General features: G+C 43.6%; 2 protein-coding genes across 4 annotated transcripts in view; both read left to right on the top strand.

Annotated features, from left to right (window-relative positions):
* Window positions 1-14,452, top strand: part of LOC115540923 (papilin) — a 16,559-nt gene extending 2,107 nt beyond the window's left edge. For 2 of the 3 annotated variants that reach the window (XM_030352592.1, XM_030352593.1), the window contains 7 exons: window positions 1-10; window positions 215-271; window positions 433-512; window positions 753-846; window positions 1,359-1,550; window positions 3,887-4,084; window positions 13,772-14,452. The exon at window positions 1-10 is cut by the window's left edge and continues 164 nt beyond it. In XM_030352592.1, the coding sequence (XP_030208452.1) occupies window positions 1-10; window positions 215-271; window positions 433-512; window positions 753-846; window positions 1,359-1,550; window positions 3,887-4,084; window positions 13,772-13,776 (636 nt within the window). In that variant the 3' untranslated portion in view covers window positions 13,777-14,452. The remainder of the gene's footprint in view (window positions 11-214; window positions 272-432; window positions 513-752; window positions 847-1,358; window positions 1,551-3,886; window positions 4,085-13,771) is intronic. The other variant, XM_030352594.1, reaches the window with a different exon arrangement.
* A 5,276-nt stretch (window positions 14,453-19,728) lies between these two features.
* Window positions 19,729-27,615, top strand: part of frem3 (Fras1 related extracellular matrix 3) — a 37,130-nt gene continuing 29,243 nt past the window's right edge. Inside the window, exons 1-2 of the mRNA XM_030352547.1 lie at window positions 19,729-24,981; window positions 25,281-25,370. Of these exons, the coding sequence (XP_030208407.1) occupies window positions 19,965-24,981; window positions 25,281-25,370 (5,107 nt within the window). The 5' untranslated portion in view covers window positions 19,729-19,964. The remainder of the gene's footprint in view (window positions 24,982-25,280; window positions 25,371-27,615) is intronic.

Here is a 27,615-nt window from a genome sequence, read left to right as displayed (position 1 = left end):
CACACTAAAGGTGTTTGAACATACATATTGGCATCGTAAACTGAAACAATTGAATCCTTAACAAACGCCTATTCAACTGTACAAAGAATCGCTTGCATTGCATGCTCTATTACGCCAACAAAAATTAAGAGTCTCCTATGTCGATTACCATTCACATTTATTCCTGTCATAAATGAATAGCCTAAATATTTCCTTCTTTTTTTTTTAAACCTAGATGTTGTCCAAAAGACTACTACTGCTGGGTCACATGAGAGCGGAGTTGACGCCATTGGTAATGCAGAAACGTAACATCAAGACCGAAATAATATAGCAGCACGCAAGTAGCATAGCAAGTTGAATTGACCACTTCTTTGTTGGTGAATTTGTGGTGAAATCAAGTTGAGATAGGTATGTTCCTCAATTCATTTTGAGTCATTTTGTTATCTTCCTAAGGCATAACAATCATCTGTGTGGTTCTGCTGATTTGCCTGCTGATCGCTGTGGGCTGCTTCGTCAAGCGCAACTATCAAAGCGTAATTATCACTGACACCCCCCCTCAAACACTGACCATATCCTTAAGCCCATCAGCAAAACCACACCCATATGTAATCATGTGTGTGTGCTGGTGTGTGTGTATGTGTTTGTGTGTGTGTGTGCATGTGCATGTGTGTGCTTGTGTGTGTGCGCATGTTTGTATGTGTGTGCACGTGTGTGCTTGTGTGTGTGTGTGTGCATGTTTGTGTGTCTGTGTGTTGCTCCTGCAAATACTACAGAGGTACTCCGTGGACCTCAGGACGGAAGCTGCTAGTGTTCCTCTCAGTGTGGTCGTGGATCACACTGAGCCAGGCGACAGTACGGTGTACACCGGTCAGTACTGCACACACTCAAATAGTCATATGATCAACGCACATTTCTATTGAGTCATCTACGGGGTTAAGGCTAATCCACAGGATCTGACGGTGAGTTCAGAAAATACTTGAGAAACAGGGAGGTGTTAAGTCATCCTTAGCAAGGATGCCAACAGGCGAGCTTCAAACACAGTGTCTTTAGTCTGGGACTCAAACACTATGAACACTGGAGTAGACAATTCTGCCCCCTTTTCCCCCCGGATTACTGGAATCAAATAAATGCTTATCTTATCTTAGAAACGGACACACTCTGATTATATTCAGATTCAGATTCATAGACTACTTGATTTAAGTCGAAGCATATTGAATATAAATTATATTATCTATATAAAGCCGGGAAGTGACTCAAGCTTTTGTTTTGCACATGTGAGGGATCAAGGAAGTGCATTGCAAGTAGATATCAGTAGAAGCCTAACTATGCTGCCTAATGATCAGTTACCGTCACTGTCTGGTCGTACATCCGCTGCACAGGGATGCAGACCTCGGACAACGGGCAGGTGGATTCAAAGAAGTCACAAGACTCTCAAAACAATGAAGTTCCCAAGCCAAAGGACTCTGGACCGGCTGAAGACCCCAAGCCAAAGGAGTCTGGAGTCGCTGAAGACCCCCAGCCGAAGGACTCTGGAGTCACTGAAGTTCCGCAGCCAATGACAGAGCAGAAGGGTGAGGATTAAGAGGCTGTGATCAATGAATGAATGAAAGTGTTGAACATGAGAAACAGCAAAAAACAAGAACAAAAAACTATCTAAAGGTCTAAAATATTACAATAAAAAAACACATCTGAGAATTCTTCTGAGAGGGAGATTTAAACACAGAAAGATTTCATGCTAAAAAGGTATGTTCTAGGGTTTAGAATATTGGCAGATTTTGATGACCTTATTCCTCTTGCTGACTGTTCCTGAGGTTAAGAGCAGTGTGTTCTGCTCTGTATACCATGTGCCACAGAAAAACTTGCGAACCAGTTGCACAAACTCATAAGAGTGTGGCACATCCAAGCTGTTTCTGTTACCATCTGGCAGTTATTTTGAGGTTTTTTGGCAGCACATATGTGCCACATGGCTTCCTCTTAGCTAAGAACAGTTAGATTCCGATTAAAGGAAGTGTATGCAAACTAGGTGGGCCCACAGGGAGAACTGTATCGAAAGCGTTTCATGTTTCAACACATGTGAAATGAGACACATGAAGTGAGGGAAGTGTCTGAGGGAACACTGTCGAACAATAGAGTAATCTCCATTGAAAGGATTATGGGAACCGATACGAAAACCAGCCAGAGGAGAACCAAATAAATGGCAATAGCATTCTTTTATTCTTACTCGAACATTCAAAAATGTGCTTGTGTGAAACAGAATGGGCACATGATGTCAAGCTAGACTGTTCTGTGACATTAACATCATTCATTTCAAACATACATTCAAGATTGCAATACTTAAGTTTACCACTTGATGGTGCACTGGTCTGAGCAGGTCGCCCTTGCTTCAGAAGGGTGTTCCTAATTTTTCTATTGGGTTATATTCAGTATTTAGGGAAGACCAGCAGCAGAGACAGCTGGTCAATAATATCAGATAACTCAAACTAATTTAGAATTCCGCTTTGCACTCTCTCTTTTCACTCCTACTCTGAGAATAATGCAGTTTTCTTTGTCTTTTACTTTCTGGTCCTGACTAAGGTCCAATCCTGTCCATGTTTGCGTCTCCCCCTTTCTCCCCCACATCCTCTAACCCTCCCCAAGGCTTCTGTTAAGTGGACAGTTAGACACTTTTAAAAGGTAAATGGTTATATTCCTAACAACATAGAGAAACCGCTACAGGGAAGAAACTTGAAAAAGGTCCTTGAAAAAGTTAACACTACTGAACTTATAAAAGTTCAATTGTAATCAAACAGCATGGAATCTAAAAATCTTGCTTGCATGAGCGCACACACTCTCACACACAAACACACACACACACACACGCACACACACACGCACAGAATGCAATACACAATTTAGAAAATAGTTTTTTATTTTTTATTTTGCATTCAGCACCTTTACCATAAAATGAGGAATAAGCTACATCTATGGCAAGAGAACATCTCACAAGAGACATTTAAAAAAAGAAGAAAAGGAAATTACATCAATGGTGGTGTGCAAATAAGTGAAATATATTATATCCTGTGGAAAGCCCCCACCCAAGGTTTACCACACACTCATCTCAACACATCTTTACTTTCACCTTCAGCTCCTTTCCGATGAATCACCATTGCCTGCTAACGCGTCGCCATGGACTAAGTACATGTCATTTTCCTGTTTATTACGATTCACTAATAATTACCCTCACTTCAACCGGAGTCTAGAAAACATTTCCAGTTCCCAAAGAGCCAGTCATCGGCTAAAGAATAGACCCGACTCTGGGAAGGTTTTCTCTTTCCCCCGGGGAGGAGGTACCTAGACACGCTTGGGAGGCAAAGTCTTTGAGTCATGGCACAACGATGTCTACAACAGCAGCCATTTTCTCCCCCTCCTCTACTGCATGTTCCTTTTTACATCCCTCAGCATAACCCGGGGTCAGATAATGATGGAGACGCCATACTTTCCCACAGACCCCAACAGCTGCCTGGCTAATTAGCAGCTGGTCAGTAATCGGTCCACCATTCAAGTCCTGGTGGCCCTCTTCAGATGGTCCCACTCAAACACCCTCACATATACACCCACTCAAACACACACACACACACACACACACACACACACACACACACACACACACACACACACACACACACACACACAGAACCCCCTTCACCTCAGTGGGCAGAACACCTGCAACACAAACGATAAGAACTTCCGTAATTATGGACCCCCCCCCCCCCTTGTTAATTACAAGCAAGAGCGCCAGCTTGATGGGTTTGGGCGGATATTCGGGGAAATGTGTTTGCAACATTTCCAAAATGTCCGCCATTGGGGAGGAAATAGGTTGTGAAACGTGAAAACCTCATCTTGTTCTTTTTGATGAACTTGTCTTTAGACCAAGCGGAACAGGCACGCCTGGTTGAGGCCGGGGCCACCGGCCAGCCTGCATCGCCCGGCCCGGCCGAGGCCGGAGCGCTAGAGGGCGCCACGGACGACGAGGGCATCTCCTCTGCAGAGTCCCTGAAGGAACCCACTGAAGGCGCGGGGAGCAGCGCTCAGACAGAGGCATCGGCGACAGACGCGCTCATTGAAAGTAGGCCTGACGCGGCGACTCCCTGACCCACCACAGTCCACAGTTATTAGTGAAAGAAAAATACAAAAAGGGCCATTTAACTTCATTAACAGAGCTCCTCATGTCTTTTATTAATGATGTGCTGATGGACACAGATAAACCCACGATGTTGCCAAACGGTGCACCTCCTACACAGTTCCGGCAGTAGATTCTCTTCGATAAGCTCAGGGTCGAGGGTTTGCACGCGACAGTTTGTTTCTACTCGACAGCCGCGTGATATTCCGACGCCTCTCTTTCGATGTTTGCGGCGGGAAAGTGTCTGATGGACAGCTCTTAAGTTATGGCCTTGTACTTCAGCAAGGAGCACTGACACGTGTTTCTTTTCACTCTTTAACCTTCAATAATGGGGAACTTTGACTTTGTGCATTGGCAATGTGGCAGACTGCCGTTTCTCACCCACGCAAAACGACATAATGTAGCCATAAAAGGAGTTTACACTAACAACCCAACAAAAATGCCCCCTCCCTCTCTGATTCCGCCCTCTATTTGTTTCCAGTGTTGCATTTAAAGCAACTTTGATTGACAGGCAATATTGATTCTCATTTCATTCACTTGTAGTTGATAGATGGCTTTGAGGGATGATGAGTTATAACTTGTAATAACACTCAAATAACAGATCATTAATCATACTCACCACGCCTTTAAATTGCTTACTTTCCGAATGAAACAAGCTATAAATTCTGAGCCTTTTGTTCCCATTAAGGTTAACAGCTCCAAAACTCTGTGTATCCTCTTACCTTGTCCATTATGCTACCTTGCCAGCTGGCTATAGCCTTTCTGTTGTACGGACTTTGTTGACTTTGGACATAAGACTCCCCTTTGACAAATAGAAATCCCTTTCCCCCATTTAGTTGACACTGATGTTAATTTCTCAACAAATTTCTCTAGTCCAATCCCACAATATGCTTACTGTGCATTTTCCGGTATTTCACCAGCTATAAGCTGTGGTCTACTACGGTCTGGTCTGGCCAAGGAAGAAAATCCCATAAAATGTTGCATAAAGTCAGGAAATGGCTCTTCCTATTTCAGCCAGGGTAAAGACCTTGTCCAGATCCCTTCCCCGGATAACTTAATTACAACGGCAGATAAGAACATTACGTTCATTGTCAGCTTGAGCTACTGTTTTGATCAGAAGGGGAACCCCTATAACAACTCTGAGGTCACCCCTTTGCTAGCCTAGCCACGTGACCTAGCATAGCTTAAGATAGACAAGCTAGCCACCTGTCCCTCAGTTCAGTGTCTGAGGAACCATGGTGGGCACAGCACCACCGGGCAGCTGCTGGGCCACTTACCCAGCTCAGGTGTTGGTAAAGGGAGAGTCCTGCCCAGATCAACAGGCCACAAACGTCATCTGGGGGTGTACAGTGTTACAGCCCTGCATCCTGAATTAACATAACACTATAAATAGAGACGTCGTACGAAAGAAATCTGTGCAAAGTAGCTCAAGGTTATTAGCATGTAGTGAGTTACCAAAACCCAGAAGTGGAAAAAATACATTGCGGAAGTGGTTTTGCTTTCTCACATAATGGAGGATCTGACTCACTGTCACTCGTGCCATTTAAAGGGGACATATTATGAAAATAGCACTTTTCCTGGGATTTGGGGTGTTGTTCTGGGTAGATGGTGCTCCCACACGCACACAAACTTTGAAATAAGTGTACATGATTTTGAGTGAGATACGCATTTCTGGAAGCAGCCCGCCTCCAGCTACCAAACGAGCGAGTCAGTTTCCCTCCTACGTAGGAAGGGGGCACATTTGAATATTACCTCCCACTTCCCCACTCCCCTCCAATCAGAGCATCGCTAAGATTGTGTGGACCAGCGGACGAGAAGCTCTGGCGGGGGGAACTTGGCGCTAGCCCTGCAGCTAAGCTCCGGGAGTACAATCCCTTTCTCTGGCGCCGAGCTCACCCCGCCGGAGATGCCGCCGAAGGGAAGTCGGGAGGAGGAGACACATGGAGTAGAAAGGGATTTTACTCCCGGAGCAGAGCTGCCGGACTGCCGCCGAGCTACCCCAGCCGGAGCTGCTCGTCCGCCAGAGTCTTTACTTGTGGAAGTACCAGAGACGTCAGACACAGTCTTTATTATTCATAATATCATCCGAGGCGCACATAGCTTTTGGCCGTGATATTAGAGAGATTATATAAATACCCGTATATAATATTATTATTATGTTATATTATATTATATAGATATAGAGCTCCAGGAGTCAGCAAACGGCAACAAGCCCTTCTCCTCCATGCTGTGGTTCAGTCTGACAGCTCATTGGTCAATGGGCAGCAGCTCATTTGCATCAAAGCTACAGACACCAGAAACAGTGCATTCTGAAGGGACTGAAACAGAGGGGAATAGCGGTAGACGATATTATTTTTCCTAAAAACTATTTCCAGCAAACAGCTTCAAAAACATATTTTCTGGAACTCAAATACTATGTTTACTTGTTGGGAAAACACCATAATATGTCTCCTTTAAGGTTAAAACAATTCAAGGTTGCACTCTACTTTCTTGACATTTTTCTTCAAATCAATATTGTTGACTTTTAATAATGAAATAAATAACCCAACCAATCCAATAATTTAGGTTTCTATTAATGTCTTCGGGGGTACCGGCGAACACAACAACATAATTTGAATAACTGTTCATGTCCTTCAGCTGGGATTTCACTTTCCCGCTCAGAGTTGTAGCTTTGGGGCCTCTTAAGATAACGGAGGTGTGTGTGGCATTGTAAGGCCCTGGATTTGTACCTGTGCTTTCTCTTTTTTACTCAACAAACCCTTTACAAAGGCCGGGAAACCGGGCTGGCGGAATTCACACCCCTCTTAAGAGTCGATGAAAGGCTTAGATTTGAGACCTCAGTGGCGGAACATTAGCGGTCACGGATCACGTTCATTTAGACAAAAAAAAGTCGCCTTCTGAAAACCCCTTTATTTCCCGCTGGAGAACAACAGGTTTTCTCTGCTTACATTCTCCACTGGGCCCTTCGGAAGCCCCTTTCTGCCCTAGGCAGTTGTTTTTCTTCTCAGTTGAAACTTATCAGTGTCATTTTTTTGCTTTTTCTTTTACTAACCTTCGTGAGTATTATGAATGATTACTGAAGAGGTGTGCAACTTCAACTATGTGAAGCATATACTGGTCTCCTCCAGCTGGTTTAGGTGGTGAGAGTGGTGAGATTTAGAGAGTTCTACTGGACCCATGCTGGGACAACAGATATGATTCTGACAGGCCATAAAGGACATAACTGGAACGAGAGCCGCTGTTATTAGCCAGTTAGCCTCTAGGCGTGCATGTTTGATGTCACATGTTGGGGAAACCACTCATCCCAGGTGGTACGGGTTTCCTTGTTGTTTGAGACCGAGGTAAAAGAAGCCGAAGAAGAAGAGGAAGCTGAAGAAAGAAAATAGAGACTTTGGTAGGTTTATTTTCGTTGCTCTAATTGTGCGGCAGTTGGACGGACTTGGAGTGAATGGTTCAGAGATGGTTGGGTCATGGTCTAGTCATGGTGTGGTCATGGCCTGGTCATGGCCTAGTCATGGTCTGGTTATGGTCTAGTCATGGTCTGGTCATGGTCTAGTCAGGGTCTAGTAATGTTCTAGTCATGGTCTGGTCATGGTCTATTCTTGATGGTTATGGTCTGGTCACGGTCTGGCATGGTCTGGTCATGATGGTTATGGTCCGTTCATGGCAGTTATGGCCTGGTCACGGTCTGGTCATGGTCTACTCATGGTCTGGTCATGTTCTGGTCATGGTCTGGTCACGGTCTGGTCATGGTCTACTCATGGTCTACTCATGGTCTGGTCATGGTGTGGTCATGGTGTGGCCATGGTCTGGTCATGGTCTACTCATGGTCTGGTCATGGTTTGGTCATGGTCTAGTCTTGATGGTTATGGTCTGGTCATGGTCTGGTCATGGTTAGTCTTGATGGAAACCCTTTGCGTTCAAACTAGTGCTGTCAAGCGATTCAAATATTTAATCGCGATTAATCACATTATTGCCATATTTAACTCACGAGTAATCGCGATTAATCGCAAATCTTTTTTCTATGCTAAATATCCCTTGATTTCTTTGTCCCATTAATTGTTCTCATTTTAATGCTCTTATCAACATGGAGAAGTGCATCGGCTTGCCTTGTGCAAATGTTTTTTTATTGATAACAACATTGGCATATACTGATCAAAACAGGACAAAAAAAATGACTATAGTGCAATTAAACGATGAACATACAAACATACTGCCTTGAACATAGCAGTCAGGCTACTGCTTCTTTGTTTTGAGCCAAAGAAAAAAAAAATATATATATATATATTTTTTTTTTAATAATAAATTGCGTTAATCGCGCAATAAAAAAAATAGCGCCGTTAAAATTGGTTTGCGTTAACGCCGTTAATAACGTGTTTAACTGACAGCACTAGTTCAAACCCAAATTTATTTGGCCCAGCAAAATAGTTTACCCCTTATCTGCCAATTATTGACCAAATCAATTTATATTTCTTAAGTGGTTCCTAAATGACTAAAGGATAAATAGTTAAAAAAAATCTGTCCTTCTTCTATCCATGTAAAATGTCTGTTCTAGTCAACAGGACTGTAATCAGAGTCCATCCATGGCAACAAATAATTGGCAAGCATGTCTGGGGAGTCAGAAACAAACACTTTACAAACCACTAATACACTCTCTACATTCTAGCCATTCGTTTGCTCCACTTTCTAATGATCTGATGTCTGCGGGAGAATGACGGCAGCTCCTCTCATGTGTAATGACAGACAGAGCAGCGGGTTTCCTCCATGAGGAAAACGAGAGGGTTGGGGGGGGGGTGTTGGACGTGGTTAAGACCTCCCATCCCCACCTGGGACCCTTTACTGCAGGGAGGCCCGGATGAAGCGATGGGGGAGGGGGGTGCTCTCTCCGCCACCATCCAGGAGGGAACACCTGGCAGCCAGAGAAGAAACAAGATGCTGAACCTCAAATTGTAAAGTGAGGGACAGCAGTTTGTCCCTGAACATTAAAATGCTTTGTTATCAGTCAGGAAACACATTTTTGTGTCTGGTTGGGGGCTGTTATGGTGATACGTAAGTGTAATTATTATGGAAGAAAGCAAGCAAGGGGAAAGGGGAGCTGTTTTATAATGGGGTACGGTTAGTATATCCTGTAATTTAAAGTATTCTGTAATTTCAAGTATACTGTAACTTGGATCAAGCTTGGTTATAAGGAGCATAGCTTCCGCTCGCTCAGACAGGCAGCAGAGAATAACATCACATTCACATTGCATACATTTTCAATTGTTGAAGAAAGCATCTCTAATATTGGAGTGGTAATCTAATCCTACGTAATAGATTGCGTCTAAATATATTTATTTTAATATAGTAAAAGCGGTGCACTTAGATATAACATTAATCTTGAAGACATATCATATTTTTTTTTTATTCAATTATAATCTGTATTGTATTGACAAAGTCTGTAAGGATAAGGTCCGTATTGATGGTCTGTTTCGACAGGGTCTGAATTAATGGGGTCTTTGACTGCTAGAAGAATGAGGGAGGTTCAGTGTCAAGCGTGGAAAAATGTGCACGGAGCATTCCTGCACATCATGTTGTGAGACGGACTACAGTTGTTCCAGCAGAGTCAAGCACAGCACAAACACTGCTGCAACTTGCCAACCTGTCACACTGTTTAACCGCATTTGACCTGCGACCCTTAGTACACGTCAGCTGGATTTCTGTTACTGTTTTTCTAAGGGGAGGATACCCCTTTCCTCTTTGATTGAAATATGCATTCTAGCTGAATTTGCAAGGCCAGAAAGCTGTAAATTAACCTCACAACTGGCAAGAGTTCTAGAACATAACCTTTGTAGATACTTCAATACTTTAATTACAAAAGGATTGATGCATCTTGCTGTCAAATCCCTCCAGGGCCCCTTGCTACGCTGTTCTAGGAACTGATCTGTATCTGTCCTCCAGAGCATCATCCCTACAACTTTCACACATCCACCCGTTTACAGACCAGTTGGTCAGATAAGAAGACATTCAATCATCTGAGATCAGATTACATTTCATTGGATTACATTTATTATGTAGGTTTAGATCGGAACGGATCACTGTCGATAATTTTTGATTTGTAATGAGATAAGATGGCTGTGACAAGGCAAATGCTAATACTTGTGATGATTAAACATCTTCTGATTCTGTTTGTATTTGTAGATGAGTAGTATGCAGTTGTCCACAGCATCAGTACTTTGACTGCAAAATACCCACACTATGTAATATATGCATTCATGGATCGAAGTTACTGTTTCTCTGGATATCATGTGTTAATTATACGACTGTCATGAATGACATATTCTTTGGGGTCTTTCGTATTTGTCCTTTTGCTTTTCCTGGGATCCTATGTCTTAACAACCTGTCATAGTTAATTGTAATTTGCCAAAGATGACAGGATAAAGAATGGACTGTATAACTGCTTTCCAAACAATTTAGCAGCGTTAATTGTGAAAGGAACCCTATAATAAGAGGTCAAGCTTGGCTTCCTCAGGAAACTGAGGCTTGACATGGGAGGTGCTCTGAGTGATCAGTAGGTCAGTTGTTAGTCAATCACCCAAATTGTGGGCTGTGGATACAGCCAATACACAATCATTATGGGTTTAGGTATTGTTTGATTTGAGGCCAAAAGGTTCTGTTTACATCCCAAATGTCTGCAGTAGGCATCCCTTGAGCAAGAAGCCCAAACCTCTTACCCCCTCCTTATGAAATGTATCAGGAAATTCACTGTAAGGACATCTTTAAATGCTTGATAACTAAATAATGAACATAAACTCTGACTTCATTGAGGAGCCTCAACCATTGCAGATGTACCACTGCTGTTTGTCAGCAGTTCTCTGAGTGTGATGCCTGGACCACGCCTCACCTCAGTGTTATGTGGGCGTGTCGAGATGCCAGGTTTCCATGACCCTTTGGAGGCTCCTGGGCTCTCTCTGAGAGGGCCACAGGTCAGAGCTTCCTCATAATTAGAGGGGAAGACTCGTCGACTGCGAGGAGAATGATGGCGGCCCCTGAGTCCGAGTCAACTAAGTCACATTCTTCTGCCTCCAACCCGACAAGTCACTGCAGACGTGGAGCAGGGCGAGCAGCTGCTCTCTGGTGTGTGGATGTTGCTCTCTCTCTCTCTCTCTCTCTCTCTCTCTCTCTCTCTCCCCTCTCCCTCTCCCTCTCTCTCTCTCTCTCTCTCTCTCTCTCTCTCTCTCTCTCTCTCTCTCTCTCTCTCTCTCTCTCCGTCTTCCTCTCTCTCTCTCTCTCTCTCCCTCTCCCTTTCCCTCTTTCTCTCTCTCCCTTTCCCTCTCTCTCTCCCCTCTCCCTCCCCCTCTCCCTCTCCCTCTCTCCCTCTCCCTCTCCCTCTCCCTCTCCCTCTCTCTCTCTCTCTCTCTCTCTCTCTCTCTCTCTCTCTTTCACGCACTTCTTACCATTGTGTTTCCTATCTTGATATGGATCTGGTCTGATCTCACAAACACCTGGTCTGATAAGGGACTCACATAAACGTGCAGGTAGCATTTAGCGCCCTGCCGTGCTCAGCTACAGCCTGAGGGAAAACATTTGAAAGAACTTGCAGATATGGAGACATGAAGTGGGAATGAAGGAAATGGTGTTACAAATGGGTTTTTGTGCTTTGTACGTTCATAGTTTTTTTAAGAAATGTACAGTACCTGGAGACCTAAAAGGCTATTGTTTGAGTAAGTTCAAAACAAACAAGCGAGTCAAAAGGTTGTACCTGTGGAAATGGATTCCGATCTACTGTTTTTTTCCTCAAAACCGCCCGTTCCGGACTACAGATTTAAAAATTATCTTAGTGTATACAGTATACCCCTTGAGGGACATTTGCTCCCTCCAGGTGAAGCTATATATAGCGAGAAAGCAAGCATTGTACTAAGTCCTGCTGAACTACAAAGTTGGTTTTATTCATGTTGTTTTAAAGGAAAATATAAATTAGACTCATGGCAACATTTCAAACACTTCCATTTCATTCTTGACAGCCTCAAAATAAATCAGCCTGCCATTTGTAGCCTTCTTCCATCTGGATTGTGGTTCAGGTCAGTTAACCTTTAGATAGTGAATCCGTCAACTCTTCTGCCACACTCAGTATTCTACAAGCTCCAACTATTTAAAGTCTTCATTCAAGTTCCTCTGGCTATTTAAAACAAGCTTCTTTCAGAATCAATCAGAATATATCTTTGTAATAACTTATGAGGTGGACTTACTGTGATTTAAGAGCAATTAAAATGTGGGTCAAATGTGGATGCAAAGGACAATGATGAAGCGTAAGGCTAGCAACATTCAACATCGGTCAACATTGTCCCTCTGGGGTTCAACTCAGGCCAGTCTTTTCTTCAAACCCAACCAAAATCCCCCGTGGAATGTGACTGTCTTTCAGCAACTGGGTTCCGCCATTGTGACTAGCTAACCTCAGTAGATCCGTATCTCTACCTGGGGCTCAACTCGCTGCGGCCGAGAACTACTGAGCCACAGGTCCCCTATGTGAGGACTTAGTCGCTGCAACCGGAGCCTATTGTTTGTGTTCACGTTACCAATCCTAAACCTAAACTCTTTTTAATGGATACGCTCAAGATTAAGGCCATTACAATTTGAGATTGTAATGGGCCGGGCAGCAGAGCCGGCATAGCAAACAAAGCCCTCTGTGAACTATATGATGGACTGAAAGGAGTTCCGAGTGCGGTGCTACAAGGGAGCCGTAAACCATTATGAGTGCATTGGTCCTTGTGTTTCACTTTGTGTTCGTAAATTGCTGACTCCCGCCATTGTAGCCCCAGGGCTACAAAATACCTTACAGAAGAGTTGATGGCTAAAATCATTAAACATGACAGTCAAGACACAACATTTTACGATTTTGTTTCATATGTATTATCATTGTTGTAGCCATAGGGCTACAACATGGGGAACATACTTTACAGAGGTATCCGCTAATATCCGAAATCAAATCTCCTTAACCTCGAGACACAGACATCGTGTGCAGTATCATTTTTGTAATAAAGTAAACAACAATAAAGTAAACATACTTTACAGAAGTATCTGTTAATAACTGAAATCATCAAACAATATCGTCGAACCACGAACATTGTCTTACATTTTGTAATGTGTGTAATATCATTGTGGCGATGGGGCTAGACCATAATGAACATACTTAAAGAAGACTTAAAATCTGAAATCCTAACACAATATTGTCGAGACACCAACAATGTTTTTAGGTCTTGTATAGTACGTATTATCCTTCCGTTTGTCGTCCCTGTAGCGGGACAATCCCTCTGAAGCCTAGAGTAAGGTCAGCCATGGGCCATTCGCCGGTCTGGAGCGGCTTAACTGTTATTCATAAATCACATCAATAGATGTGTGCAAAGATTATGTCAGGTAGCCTTCTCCTCAAACAGATGTTAGCCAGCACAGGGCGGTCAAAGTTCAAGGCAGAGGGTATATTTGGCTAAAGCAGAAGTTACCCCTCTCGGGAGATGGGAAAGCAGGTGACACCAAAGTCTGAAACAGAGCTATTGCTGAAGGTTTACACACGAAAATCAGACAAGAACGTATTAGATATGGTGATAACATGAAAAGTAGTCTGTTAGCCTAATTTCTATTTTTCTTCTTTTCTTTCAGATTGAAGAAAATCCTTGAATTCATTGATGCATCGGATAAAGGCGACTCTTTTTGTCCGCATTTCAGGAATATGTATCATTTGATACAGGCTTTTAGAGGATTCAAACCAGCTTAGCTATTTGTATTTGAACTGTAAAAATATATTTTTACATATTATGGTTAAGGATTAATTTACTTACCTGTTATGTTCCTAAAGTGGGTTTGAATTTGTAAATATGACCTTAACAGTTAAAAATCCATCAGATGGCTTTGAATTTTTGTTAACTTTTTGTTTGCACCTTCTTGCACAACACAATACGTTAATATATAGATGTATTTGATACAGACAGAGAATGTATATTTTTATTCTATAAATGTCATAATTGTTTAAATATGACGCATACGTTGTTGCACAGTAACCAGAATTATCCATCCACACATAAATATGTTGGATGGATATTTGCTAACTTAATCCTCTGCATATTCCCCCTTTTATGTTTATTTTTGTCGTGTGTGTCGTTTGGCATCAGTACTGGACATTGCAAGCTATTAAATAAATCTGATGCAATTGGAAAAAGGAATGATTAAATGTGCTCAATGTGAAATATAATGGGCCAGAGACTTCACAGATCGCTAATTTCTAGCAATAAGCAATTTGTTCTGATATCTGATATCAAACATCAATAAAATATTTTTTCCTCACTTTTTGACATTTATACACCCTACAAATTAACATTGATGTTTAAACTATGAACAAATAATTAACATCATTATAACTATGCAAAATTGTAATGCATAGTGGGATACAAGTTAAATGGAGATTTTATTAATTATAACAAAAAACTATGATAAAACTGGTTTTGGACATAATTGTGCTTTAGGGTTAGGACGACGGATGTAACCTGGATATAATTAATAATACATACTTTGTAACACCAGCCAATATGACTACAAACAATGACTTATAACCTGGAAAAGCAAACAATACTTAATTTATAGTTCTCTCCATATATGAATTCCACCCCCTCTATTTCTTCTTGCCATCAGTGCACAAAGGCACTCCAGGTGCATATGTCTTCAGTTCAAAGAGACTGTTAAAAGACAGGAATCCCCCACACTGTCGCATGCATTCTTAGGTCAGCTGCCTCTACTGGGGGACAGAATAACATCCCGGCCCCCGGCCTCAACAGATCCCTTGTTCACTGTAGTTTTACCATTCCCAGGTCAGCTGCCTCTACTGGGGGAAAGAACACCAGCCCAGTGTACAGTGTCACAGCCTCAGTAGCCAGTGCAGGGTACAGCGGTATAGTGTGGGAGAACTTGGGGAGGTTGAAGACCAGCCGGTCTGCTGCATTCTGGATGAGCTGCAGGACGAATGGCACATGCAGGCAGAGCAGCAAGGAGGGAGTCACGTTAGGCCCTCCCTTCTACTACTGAGGGACAGTCCATCCCCCAGTTCGCAACCTCACAAGATCCACCATTCACTGTAGCTTTACAGTTTAAAGTACACATTGACTTTAAAAAAAACTTCCACTGAGCTTTAACTAACCCACCCTCACTTGATGAGATCCTACTTCAGGATGGATGCGAAAGTAAGAAAGAGAAAAATGCATGACCTCAAAGGAGCAATTCAGCTTATGCATAAATTGAGACATGCAACATAACGTAGATCTTTATGTGACCTCAGTTCCACCGGAGTGTACCATCTATGGGCCAGTGTTGCCCAGTGTTTGGGATTGATCCAGTCGCTATAACAGGCTTGTTTCCATGGCCTAGAATCTCTTAAGTAAAACATACAGCAGCGTCCTACCGGAAGGACGCTTTTATCGCCACCACCACCACAAGGAACCATACCATACCATCCTCTCAACTGGGATCCGACCACAGTCATGGCTCCCCACACACCCAGAGCCCCTAGCCCGGAGGAACCCAAACCCTCGGCTATGAACTGGATCCAAATGTCTTGGGTCTCCATAACCTCTATTTATACGCTGTGTATATTTACAACAGCACCGGATGATTGGGATACTAGTGACACAAACAGAATGTTACAGTGAAGGAAATATGTGTGTGTGTGTGTGTGTGTGTGTGTGTGTGTGTGTGTGCGTGTGCGTGTGCGTGTGCGTGCGCGCGTGCGTGCGTACGTGCGTGCGTGTGTGTGCGTGTGTGTGTGTGCGTGTGTGTGTGTGCCTGCGTCAGTCATGTGTGAGTGTGTGTGTGTGTGTGTATGTGTGTGTGTGTGTGTGTGTGTGTGTGTGTGTGTGTGTGTGTGTGTGTGTATGTGTGTGTGTGTGTGTGTGTGTGCACGCGAGTGCGTGCGTGAGTGTGAGTGTGAGTGTGAGTGTGAGTGTGAGTGTGTGTGTGTGTGCGTGTGTGTGTGTGCCTGCGTCAGTCATGTGTGAGTGTGTGTGTTTGTGTGTGTGTGTGTCGGGGGGTAAGGGACTTATTCTGAACTATTTCCAGGGGGTATGAGGAGTTTATCTACTGTCACTAGGGTAGGACCTTTGCTGCACTGGGGGATTCTATCATGATGCATATCTAGGCTAGCAAACAGATATTATTATCTTACTATTTACTTGTCATTCAGCAGGCACTTCTAAGTGACTTACGACAAAATAATAGATCATCTTGCTCAAGTGTATATATATAGGTGGCCAATAACTTTTTTTTCTATATGCCACCAATGCATGTTCACACACGCACACACACACACACACACACACACACACACACACACACACACACACACACACACACACACACACACACGCGCACGCACGCACACACACACACACAATAATACATCTGTGCATATACATACACATGTAATGTATGTATGCTTGCTCATGTTTTGCTGTCAGTGATTAACCTGTGTGAACCTCCATCCTATTTCCAGATAAAGCAGACCATCCATCAACAGTGTGTGTGGGAAACACACCAAGGTGCTGAAAAGATTTTACACGCATAGCAATCTATATATTAATTGTCAATGCCGTTTTTTTACAGATTGTGTTTAACAGTATTGTAAATTAATAAAAATGGGTTGACTTTACCAAATATAAGTAGTCAACAATATTACCACAACTCCGTCCTTCAGAGGAGACGTAAAACCGAGGTCCTGACTCACTGAGGTCATAATAGATCCTAGGGCACTTATCGCAAAGAGTAGGGGATTGCCCGGTGTCCTGGCCCTACCAGGCTCATTCAATCTGGCCCCCTAATCATCCTCCTGTATAATTGGCTGACTCATTAATTCCCTCACTCTCCACCTCAAGCTGGTGTGTGGTGAGTGTTGTGGCGCAGATTGGCTGCCGTGCATCACCCAAGTGGGTGCTACATACTGGTGGTGGTTAGTGAGGTCCTCCCTTCACTGTAAAGCGTCTTTGAGTGTCTAGAAAAGCGCTATATAAATTCAATCCATTATTATTATTATTATTATTAACTAATCACAGCTGGATTACATTATATTATACATAATTTAAACATCCACTGTTTGTTCCTGCTCCTCCAAAAACCACATATGGACCGAGTTGAGAGCAAGGAAAGCTGGTTCTCCTCACCCACCCTCTGGGTGGCAGTGGGCCATCGGGTGCTTTAATCAGTCACGCTTTGTTCCCCATCCATCATGGGGTCACAGGGTGTGGCTGTCATCGGAGCTGCTCTGAGGATGAGGTGAGACCTTAGGATCCGTGTGTTTACCTTGGACACCAAGTAGCAGCAGGTGGCGTGCTGGAAGTAGAGGGCTTTCCCAGTATTCAACACGGTCCCGACAAAGAGCCTATGACCTCTGTGATGAAGAGCGATAGGGATTTATGGAGCTTCAACAGTCAATGTATTTATGTTTTATGAGATGATGATAATGATAATATCAGGGCTTCATCCACCATTCATAATATCATTCATAGTATCATTATTTGGTTCAATTCAGGAAACAGGCGATCAATTTACCTTTTCATATTTCTTAACAGGTACGACACACAAATGTATTATAAGAACATTGAAAGCCTTTTGTTGGTCTAAAGATCAAAGTTCATAAACCAACCATAGGCCATAGCACATGACGAGGTGCTATGGCTCATTCATTCCACTACAGAGGACATCCTGAGGAGATATATTTGTATGTGCTTATAAAAAGCTTGGTCCACATGCAGTCAGGGGGGAGAAGGGCAACACACCTATTTAGAGGATGTAATGAAAAGAGAGATCTAGAATTTCTTTGACACTGGCATCTTGGCTATTCAGCCAATGCTGTGATCTGTAGGCTTTCTAGCTGTGATGTTGCTAGCTCCGGCCGTGTTTTCGTCACACACCATTATCGCCAACTTTTTAACTCTGATATAATTATTAGCGGTAGCCAATTTGTAGCCACTTCTTTTTTAATATAAATAATCACTGTTAGTTAGCTTTCCAACTGTTATCAAGCTAATCACGCGTTTATTGTTCTATGATTATGATGTTTAAAACATTATTGTTTAAAACATTATTAACAATGTCAATGCAATACAACATTTTTCGCAAATCATTGGAGGGAAGGATTACAGAAGAGAAAGATAGGAATTGGTAGAAAACAAACACTGTAGGTAATGTAAGTTCATAGATCAATCTTTTGATGGAAAAATGGCATGGAATTCAAATTATTGAATTTTAGCAAGACATATCTGCAAAGTGATACAGACCACTTGATTAAGTCTCCTGCCCTCCTCAAATTATACTCCATAAATGGCCGCTAAGTATTTTTATCCTTGCATGACCTTAAAAACTTCATCCGAACAAACTTCCCATTCTGCCATTGTCACTGCATCCAGAAGGTACTGTGTCATTTCTCTGTTGTGCTTTTTTCGGGGTGAGTGTGATACAGTTGTCATTGACTGTATCCATTAGACATATACAATAATTTTAGATGCATTCATTATTTAATATGTATGGATCCTTGTATCCTTTTTAAAACAGAACATACCAGCTGTTCTGTTGTGTAGGTGATTGTAGTTCAACCACCTTGAACTAAAAAGCAAGATTGGATTCGTCCTTCCAATAAATCAAGACATTTTAGCCGGACATTTAAAGTATGAGTGATTTAATGTCAAGTATGCTAGGTTGATTTAAGAAGGAGCACAATTTGAACACACTGAGTTGATTAATGAAATCAACTCTTAAAATGAAGTGTCTGGGAATTCTTAGCATTCTAGGAAAGACATTGTTTGATTTAAAGTATTTAAAGCTTTTCAGTCTGCTTCTAGATCTTTTTGTCTGTTGGGTCCAGGCATCCACCTGTCAGACCAGCTGAAGAGAGACGCTAGCTACTCTGTGGGAAACCGCAGGGACCTGTGGTGCCGGGACGTCCCAGAGAGATGGTCTTTATGGCTTCAAACCATCCCCTACAAAGAGGGTACACTTGTGCTTAGGTTTGACTTTGTATTTGCATTACATTTTTTTCATTTCTACTACAGGAATGCACAGGAATGTCAGCTGGCCTGTGATTTAGGGATTTTAATGTAAGCAGGTTAAGAAATACCATAACAATGAATCAAATGCTTTCCTAAGATATTTTTCTCCATAGAATATTACTCTCTACTTTTTTTTACAAAACATTAGCTTAACAGGAGGACTTTTCCATTCCTTTGTTATAGCTTTAGTAATGCCATTACTATTGATTAACCATCCATGAAATAACTAAATATCTTCATGACAGAGGTTGCGACTTAAACACATGTAATCGTTTGATAATAATTTTTCAGTTATTCCGTGTTGGTACTTAATATGTGGCAGGAATTAAAGATTGTCAGTGATACTTTCGTTCTCCCCACCAATCCACAAAATACCCTTTGATGCAGCATTTTTGTGAGGAGTTGGGGTGGGCTAAAGGGGGGTAGTGCTTCCCCAGGCTGTCCAATGGCCTTTCTTAAATTAGCCAAGGGGGCAGGCGGCTCCCTGGCTGCGTAAGCAGAGGGAGGAGTCAGGCTCTAGCACTTTCTAGTGTTTCATTATTACCTGCACAGTCCCACTGCTACACATGCATTGGGTGAGTGGGAGAGAGTCTGTGTAGGGCCACAGCCCATCCAAGAGAGCAGAGATACAGAGAGATTGAGAGAGAGATCCTGAGAGAGAATACATTGCTTTCCATTGCTGATACCTTTTTTCTTTTTTTCTTTAGTGGATAGGACAGTGTGTATTCCCACTGATTTCTGCATTAAATGCAGAGCAACTAGCAGTGGATATGGCTGGTTGTCTGCAAAAATCTCAATCAAGGGCACTTTTGAGATGCCTTCTTCTTGTATTTGTGGCCTCTTTCTTTGCATCGGTCAGAGCTGAGCCCTATGACCCAGCTTTCCTCCATCGCCAAAGAGCCGGACTTAATAAAGACGATATTATCGTTGCCAACAATGGAATCCGAGTTCCCTTGGGGAGGTCCGTTTTTTTGGACCCCATCAATGACCTGGTAACAGACGTGCAGCCAGGGGACCGCTGTCAAATCACTGTGTTGGACAACGACCCACTGGCCCAGACGCCCGGGACCCTGTCCCCTAAGAGGTTCCCATGTGAGTTTGGGACAGACGAAGTGAAGTACATCCATTTCGGTGCTCGGAGCCCCAGCACGGACCGGGTGAAGCTTCAGCTGCGTTACGACTCCCAGACGGAAACAGTGATCATCCCCTTCATGCTGGAGGTGGAGGTGGTGTTCAGGCAGCTGGAGATCCTAACCAGGAATATGCCTCTGTCTGTGGACAAGCTCAACGGAAACAGCAACCCCATTGACAAAAAGGGTCTGGAGTTCTCTTTTGAGGATGGTGTGACACAGTGTAAGATGGCAACTCTGGTCGGCGCCGGAGGTCTTCCAAGGTATGGCATGCTTTTGAATAACTCCACCAACGGCCAGATGATTGACTGTGATGAGTTTGTTAAGCAAGGCATCCGCTATAAGCACACCGCAAACACTAAGTCGCCTAACAGAGACTATATTCCCATGATGATAGAACTGCAGGACATTGATGGCAAAACCCTCATGCAAGAGCATTTCCAGATGATGGTAAGAATAAGAGAGGGTGCGGAGAACACGGCTCCTAAACCAAGCTTTGTAGCCATGATGATGATGGAGATCGATCAGTTTGTGATGACGGCTATCACCAGTGATATGCTGGCAGCTGAGGACACTGAGTCAGACCCGGATGATTTAATATTCAACATCACTTCCCCGCTCAGCTATGAGCAGGGCTACATCATTAGCACAGACGACCAGAACCTGCCTATCACATCCTTCTACCAAAGAGACATTAAAGATCTCAAAATAGCCTACAAGCCCCCCTCGGAAGACTCAGAGGTAGAGAGGATTTTCCAGCTTGAGTTTGAAATTGTAGACACGGATGGGGCTGTGTCTGATACTTTTGCCTTCATGATTGTGGTGAAGCCTATGAATACATTAGCTCCAGTGGCAACCAAGAACACAGGGCAGTTGCTGTTTGAGGGGCAGTCACGAGCCCTGTCAAGCTCCCAGAATTTGGAGATCAGCGATGAGGATAACCTAGAAGACGTGAGAATCACCGTTATTGATGGACTAAAGCATGGTCAACTGACTGTACTTGGCTCACGTAGAAAATTCTTCACGCCTGCCGATTTAGACGCAGGCATTGTGGTGTACCAGCACGACGGCAGTGACACCTACAGCGATAATATTATTTTTAGAATGAGTGACGGTAGTAACGACGTGGAGTTTTTGTTTCCGATCACTATCGCCCCCACGGACGATGAACCCCCGATTATCAATGCCAACACAGGCCTGGTTCTGTTTGAGAATGAAGTCATGCAGATTTCTCCATTCATCCTGAGTGCCACAGATATTGATTCAGAAGATTCCACCATTAAATTTATTGTAGAAGCTCCTTATTCAAGCCTAGGGCAGCTACTCCTCAGACAAGTGGAGCCTCCCACTGACCCCTCTCTTTGGCTGTTCAGTGAGACGGATGAGATGTTTGAACAGGTGGTGACCGAGTTGTTTCAGCAAGATATTCTTGACGGAAAGCTCTTCTACCGTCACATCGGACCCCATAGCACCACCACCGTGATCGACCACTTGGTATTCCGTGTGCAAGACGATAATGACCCTCCTAACCAATCTGGAGAGCACACATTCACCATTAAAATCCACCCTGTGGACGACCTAGCACCTGAGCTAAGTGCTGGGGCCACGCTTCACATGACAGTCCAAGAGTATGAGTTGACACACTTGAGAAGTGCGTTTTTGGCTTACATTGATCTGGATTCAGATGACAGGGACATTAAGTACACCATCACTAAGCCCCCCACTGACACCGATGACAACAACCCTGCTCAACTGGGGCAGATCGTTCTAACCGACAGCCCTGACACAGTGATCACAGAGTTCACACAGGCACAGGTCAACCACCACAAAGTGGCTTACAAACCCCCAGACCAGGAACTTGGAATCACCCCTAAAGTGGTTCAGTTTACATTCAATGTGGAGGACACCACCGGTAACACCGCAGATGGCGTCTTCACTATTTTCCTACAGCCCGTTGACAACAAACCCCCGGTGATAACTAACACTGGATTCACTGTTTTGGAGAGAGGTATGCATATTATCAGCAGAAAAGAGCTCCACGCCACTGATAAGGATACCGAAGATGAAAATATTATATTCACGGTGACCCAGGTTCCCCGTCATGGTATCCTGCAGTACTTAGGCATTGACATGTCAAATGGAGAGACATTTGTGCTTGAGGACATAGCCAACTCCCACCTGTCTTACATACATAGTGGAAAGGAATCCCTGACTGATGTCATCAAGCTGGATGTCAGCGATGGTTTCCACGAGGTTCCCATCATCATCAAGATTAGCATTGAGCCTGTGGATGATGAGAGCCCCACCCTCACCCTCCCCGATGGGCTGCTTGGCGCTTCCATAGATGTCCTAGAGAATGGAGCGACAGAAATCACAAATAACGTCATTCAGGGCCACGACGAAGATACAGACGACCTTATGTTGACCTTTATAGTGGAGGAGCCGCCCAGGATGGGTGAGATCCTGGTCAACGGAGTCCCAGCTGAAAGATTCACCCAGCAGGATATTATAAACGGTGTGGTGGTGTACGCCCACACATCGGGGGAAATTGGGCCAGTGAGAGAGGAAGACTCGTTCAACCTGACTCTGTCCGACATGTCGGAACAGTGGGTGATCGGGGGGAACAAGATCCAAGGGCTGAGGGTTTACGTCACCATTCTTCCGGTGGACAGCGTTCCACCGGTTGTCACTGTTGGAGATCAGTTTGTGGTTGTTGAGGGGGAGAAGAATGTTATTACTCTGGAGCACATCCAGACGGAGGACATTGACACAGAAAACGAAGATATCCTCTGCACCATCATTGTCCAGCCCACCTCTGGCTATGTGGAGAACGTTTCTCCAGCCCCAGGCTCAGAGAAGTCCAGGGCCGGCACAGCCATCACTGCATTCAGTGTCAAGGACATTGGCCTCGGCCATATCTATTATGTTCAGAGCATCCACAAAGGAGTGGAACCGGTGGAGGACAGGTTCACCTTCCGTTGCTCAGATGGTATCAATTTCTCAGAGCGCCACTTTTTCCCTATCGTCATCATCCCAGCTAATGATGAAAAGCCTGAGATTTTCGTCCGTGAGTTTGTAGTCATGGAGGGTATGAGTCTGGTCATCGATACGCCAATCCTGAATGGTGCTGACTCAGACATCCCTGGGGATGAGCTGGAATTTGAGATCATCAAAAACCCAAAGTATGGCGTAATAGTTCAGCAACTCAGCACTGGATCCGTCCCGGTGACCAAGTTCAACTTGGAACAGATCAAAGAGGGCTCCAACATTGTGTACGAACACAATGACTCAGAGACCACAGAGGACAGCTTTGAAATAAGGCTCTCGGATGGGAAAAATACTGTGACGAAGAAAGTGATCATCATGGTCATTTCCGTTGATGATGAGACGCCCAGGATGGCCATAAATGATGGACTTGAAGTGGAAATTGGAGAGACGAAAATAATCAGCAATAAGGTGTTAAAGGCCACAGACCTTGACTCAGAGGACAAAACACTAACATATGTCATGCGCTATGGCCCGACTCAAGGATATCTTCAACGCATCACCAAGTTCGGAGATGTTACGGGTAATATCACCCTTGGCATGAACTTCACGCAGGACGAAATTGACAGACAGCTGATCCATTATGTGCACACAGGCCAAGAGGGCATCCGTGACCTGTTGAAGTTCGATGTCACAGATGGCATTAATCCCCTTATTGACCGTTACTTTTACATCAACATAGGAAGTATTGACATGGTGTTCCCTGATGTTATCAACAAAGGGGTGACTCTGAAAGAAGGAGGCAGAGTAACTCTGACCACTGATCTCCTGAGCACCACTGACATTAACTCTCCAGATGAACACCTCAGCTTCAGCATCACTCGAGCCCCCAGCAGGGGGCACCTGGAATGCACCGACCACCCAGGTGTTCCCATCTCCACCTTCACCCAACTACAACTGGCCGGCAACAAGGTCTACTACATCCACACCTCGGACGACGAGATGAAGATGGACAGCTTTGAGTTTGAGGTCACAGATGGGTACAACCCGGTTTTCCGTACCTTTAGAGTGTCCATCACCGACGTGGACAATAAGAAACCAGTCCTTACTATTAACAAAATGGTGGTGGGAGAGGGAGAAACCAAGCTCATCACCCCGTTTGAGTTGACGGCAGAGGACCGCGATACACCGGATAAAAATCTGAGGTTCATCATCACCCAAGTGCCTGTCCATGGACAGCTGCTCTTCAACAAAACACAACCGATAACCAGTTTCACCAAGCAGGACCTGAACGAAAACCTCATCACCTACAAGCACGACGGTACAGAGACGAGCGACGACAGCTTCTCGTTCACTGTCACCGATGGCACGCACACCGACTTCTACGTCTTCCCCGACACCGTGTACGAGACACGGAAGCCCCAGATGATGACCATTCGGGTCGACACAGTGGACAACGGCGTCCCCCAGATCGTCGTCAACAAGGCCGCGGCCTCCCTGAGACTCCTGCCCTCAGGCCACGTGGGGTTCCTGGTGACCAGCAAGGCCCTGAGGTCCGAGGACCGAGACAGCCCCCGTAACGTGCTGAAGTACGTGGTGACGGAGACGCCTCTGCATGGCCTGATCATCAACACGGCAGTGGGCAACGACAGCATCACAACCTTCACTCAAGGTAAGCAAAACCGTATAAAAAAAAGGTATCATTTCCATCATCATTATTATGAATAGAAATAGCTTTCTTAATGCTACCAGTTAAATTAAATATGCCGTGAATTTTTATAGTTAAATAAACGTATTTCCAAGATTATTAATTTAAATAAATGTATCAATTTGAATGACACCCAGAAGCTAATTTGTTTTGTTTATTATTGTCCCAAAAGTATAATTTTCAAAAAAGCTTCAGGGCTGTAACTGAAGAAAATCAAACCTGTGAACTATCTCAAACTGTCTTTTTTTTCTTCTCGCTGTCAGCTGATATCGACGACATGAACATCTGCTACGTGCTGTTGGACGGGAGCAATGCCACCAGTGACATCTTCTACTTCACCATTGAAGACCACGGTAGGAACCACAAAATATTAGTCTAAAAGCTTGTTCTCGTTGACACCATGGACCCCTGAGCCACCACTTGCCTCAAGGGAACGTTAACTAAAACCATATCCTTCTCTAAGCGTTTCCCCTTTAAAACTTAAAACTTCTTTCCCCTGTCAGTCTCCCAGATGTTTGCATCACAAAGACTTAAGGCAGTTGGCCATGACTGAAGCTATGCTTAGAGGCGCTGCCGGCACCAGGCTCCTCTTTCCCCCAATGGAAAGGGAAGCAGGGCTAAAGGAAAGGGGTCAGAGTAAGGACCGGTCAAATAAAGCTCAAGTTTATGCAAAACTGAAAGAGGTGAAACTTGGGTGGGAGGAATAAAGCTGTACACTTTAGTGTCACTGAACAATAGGGACCGCTTTCCTGGCTGAGAACTTTTCACTGCTTAGAAATCTCTTTCTTCGTCTGTTTGAAGTGATGCCCGGGGGGAACCTAATGTGTGGGGAATTATGTGTGCGATTTCCCCATTTTTCTCACTGAATCAATTTTAACATCAAGTTTTGAGGGTCAGAAAAACCTTTTTTTATCGCTTATTGTTTATCGCAGATAAAGTCTTCATAACGTTGACATTTGTAGTGTTTCATTTGTTTAGAGAAACATCTTATTACAAAAAATCTCTTATTGTGTTTTTTTTTCACTCCTTTAACACCTTGAAAAAGTTCAAAACTTGCCTTGCAGATATTCAAAACATTGCTGTGTATTGCACTAAATGCGTATTGCACTATTGTTACTAAATGCTTGATAATAAAATAAAGTGGGTGGGGCATGCTTCTGCTATTTTAACATCAGCTGTAAATACTAAAGAGATCCTCAGAGCTGTAATTGCAATCCATGCTGCAGGGGAAGTGTAGTCTATAATTATGCTTGGATGTCCAATATCATTACCGGGGTCACTTAAGAGAGAGAGGGAGAGGGTTACGAGTTTGGGCCTTCTGGCAGTTTGCTCTCTATTTTCACTACAGTCCCATGTCAATCATAGTAACAGCATTGACTTTAGAAGGTGCTTCATTATTAACTCAGTATTTAACTATCGATCATGGAAAGCTTCATTCATTAAGATACTTAGATCATCATTCACATCATAAAACATGCTATAACCCCTGGTCAAATTTGGAATCTACACTTTACTTTTCCTAAGGAGAAAGTTAGTTGTCAACCTGTTTGCTTAAGTAAATAAAGTTGAGCTTAATTCAGTAGGTTCCTTAGTAGATCATTTAAAAATAATTAGCATATGTTTATCCCCCTGATCAAAAACAGGATACACACATTAGAATAATAAATAATTATACAATAATTAACTGCATTAACTCACGTTCATTTATTCATGGTTAATGGTTGAATATTGGACCCTTGTTGAAAAGTGTTTAGATACTACACTCAACCTTTGGGTTAGATGCAACCTGTTTATTTTACTGTGGTGAGCATAGAACAGGAGAACAGGAAGGGCAGACAAGAGCTTCCGTTAGCACAACACTTTAGTCTGTTTGCTGTCCTACTTTAAAAGCTCCACACAAAGAATGTCAGAGCCAGGTGCAAGGGGTGCATTCAGGGCTTTAATTCTCGAAGTGACCATCGGTCACATACTGAGGGCACGAAGGCTGAAGATGGGTCACTGCACCAGCCACCATCCTCTACTCTCAAACAAGCGCACTGACTACATGCTACAGTGCCAAAGTTTAGCTCATCTCAAATGTATTTAACTTATTTTGAGGCGTTTTCAAACTCACACACACAACACACACCCAGACTTCACAAACATCGGCAAAAAAGAAGCACACATCCACATCCACGACCAAGCACACACACACACACACACACACACACACACACACACACACACACACACACACACACACACATACACACACACACACACACACACAAAGACAAACAGAAAACCATATCCAACAAAGATGAAGTGAAGTCCATTTGACCGGTGAATGCTAAGTGTTGTGGTAGGCGGCTAGGAGTAGGGGGTGGGGGTCTATACTTGTTTTAGGCTAGACATGTAGAGACAGGTAGACAGAGAAAGATCTGATGGTCTGCTAGCCTGATTAAATAGAGTGTGACGCTAAGCTGTTGAGATGGAGGCAGAAAAAAATGTGTTGTTCTAAATAACTTAGACTGTGTTTATTTAGAAAAGAGATTCTGGGGGATAGAATTTAGAAAGCATATCGAGGATAATTAGGTTAAGTCTATGGTAAAGGGTAGG

Source organism: Gadus morhua, chromosome 3 (assembly GCF_902167405.1).
Source record: "Gadus morhua chromosome 3, gadMor3.0, whole genome shotgun sequence".
In the NCBI taxonomy this organism is placed as follows: domain Eukaryota; kingdom Metazoa; phylum Chordata; class Actinopteri; order Gadiformes; family Gadidae; genus Gadus; species Gadus morhua.
This window is presented reverse-complemented; position numbering and strand designations above follow the sequence as displayed.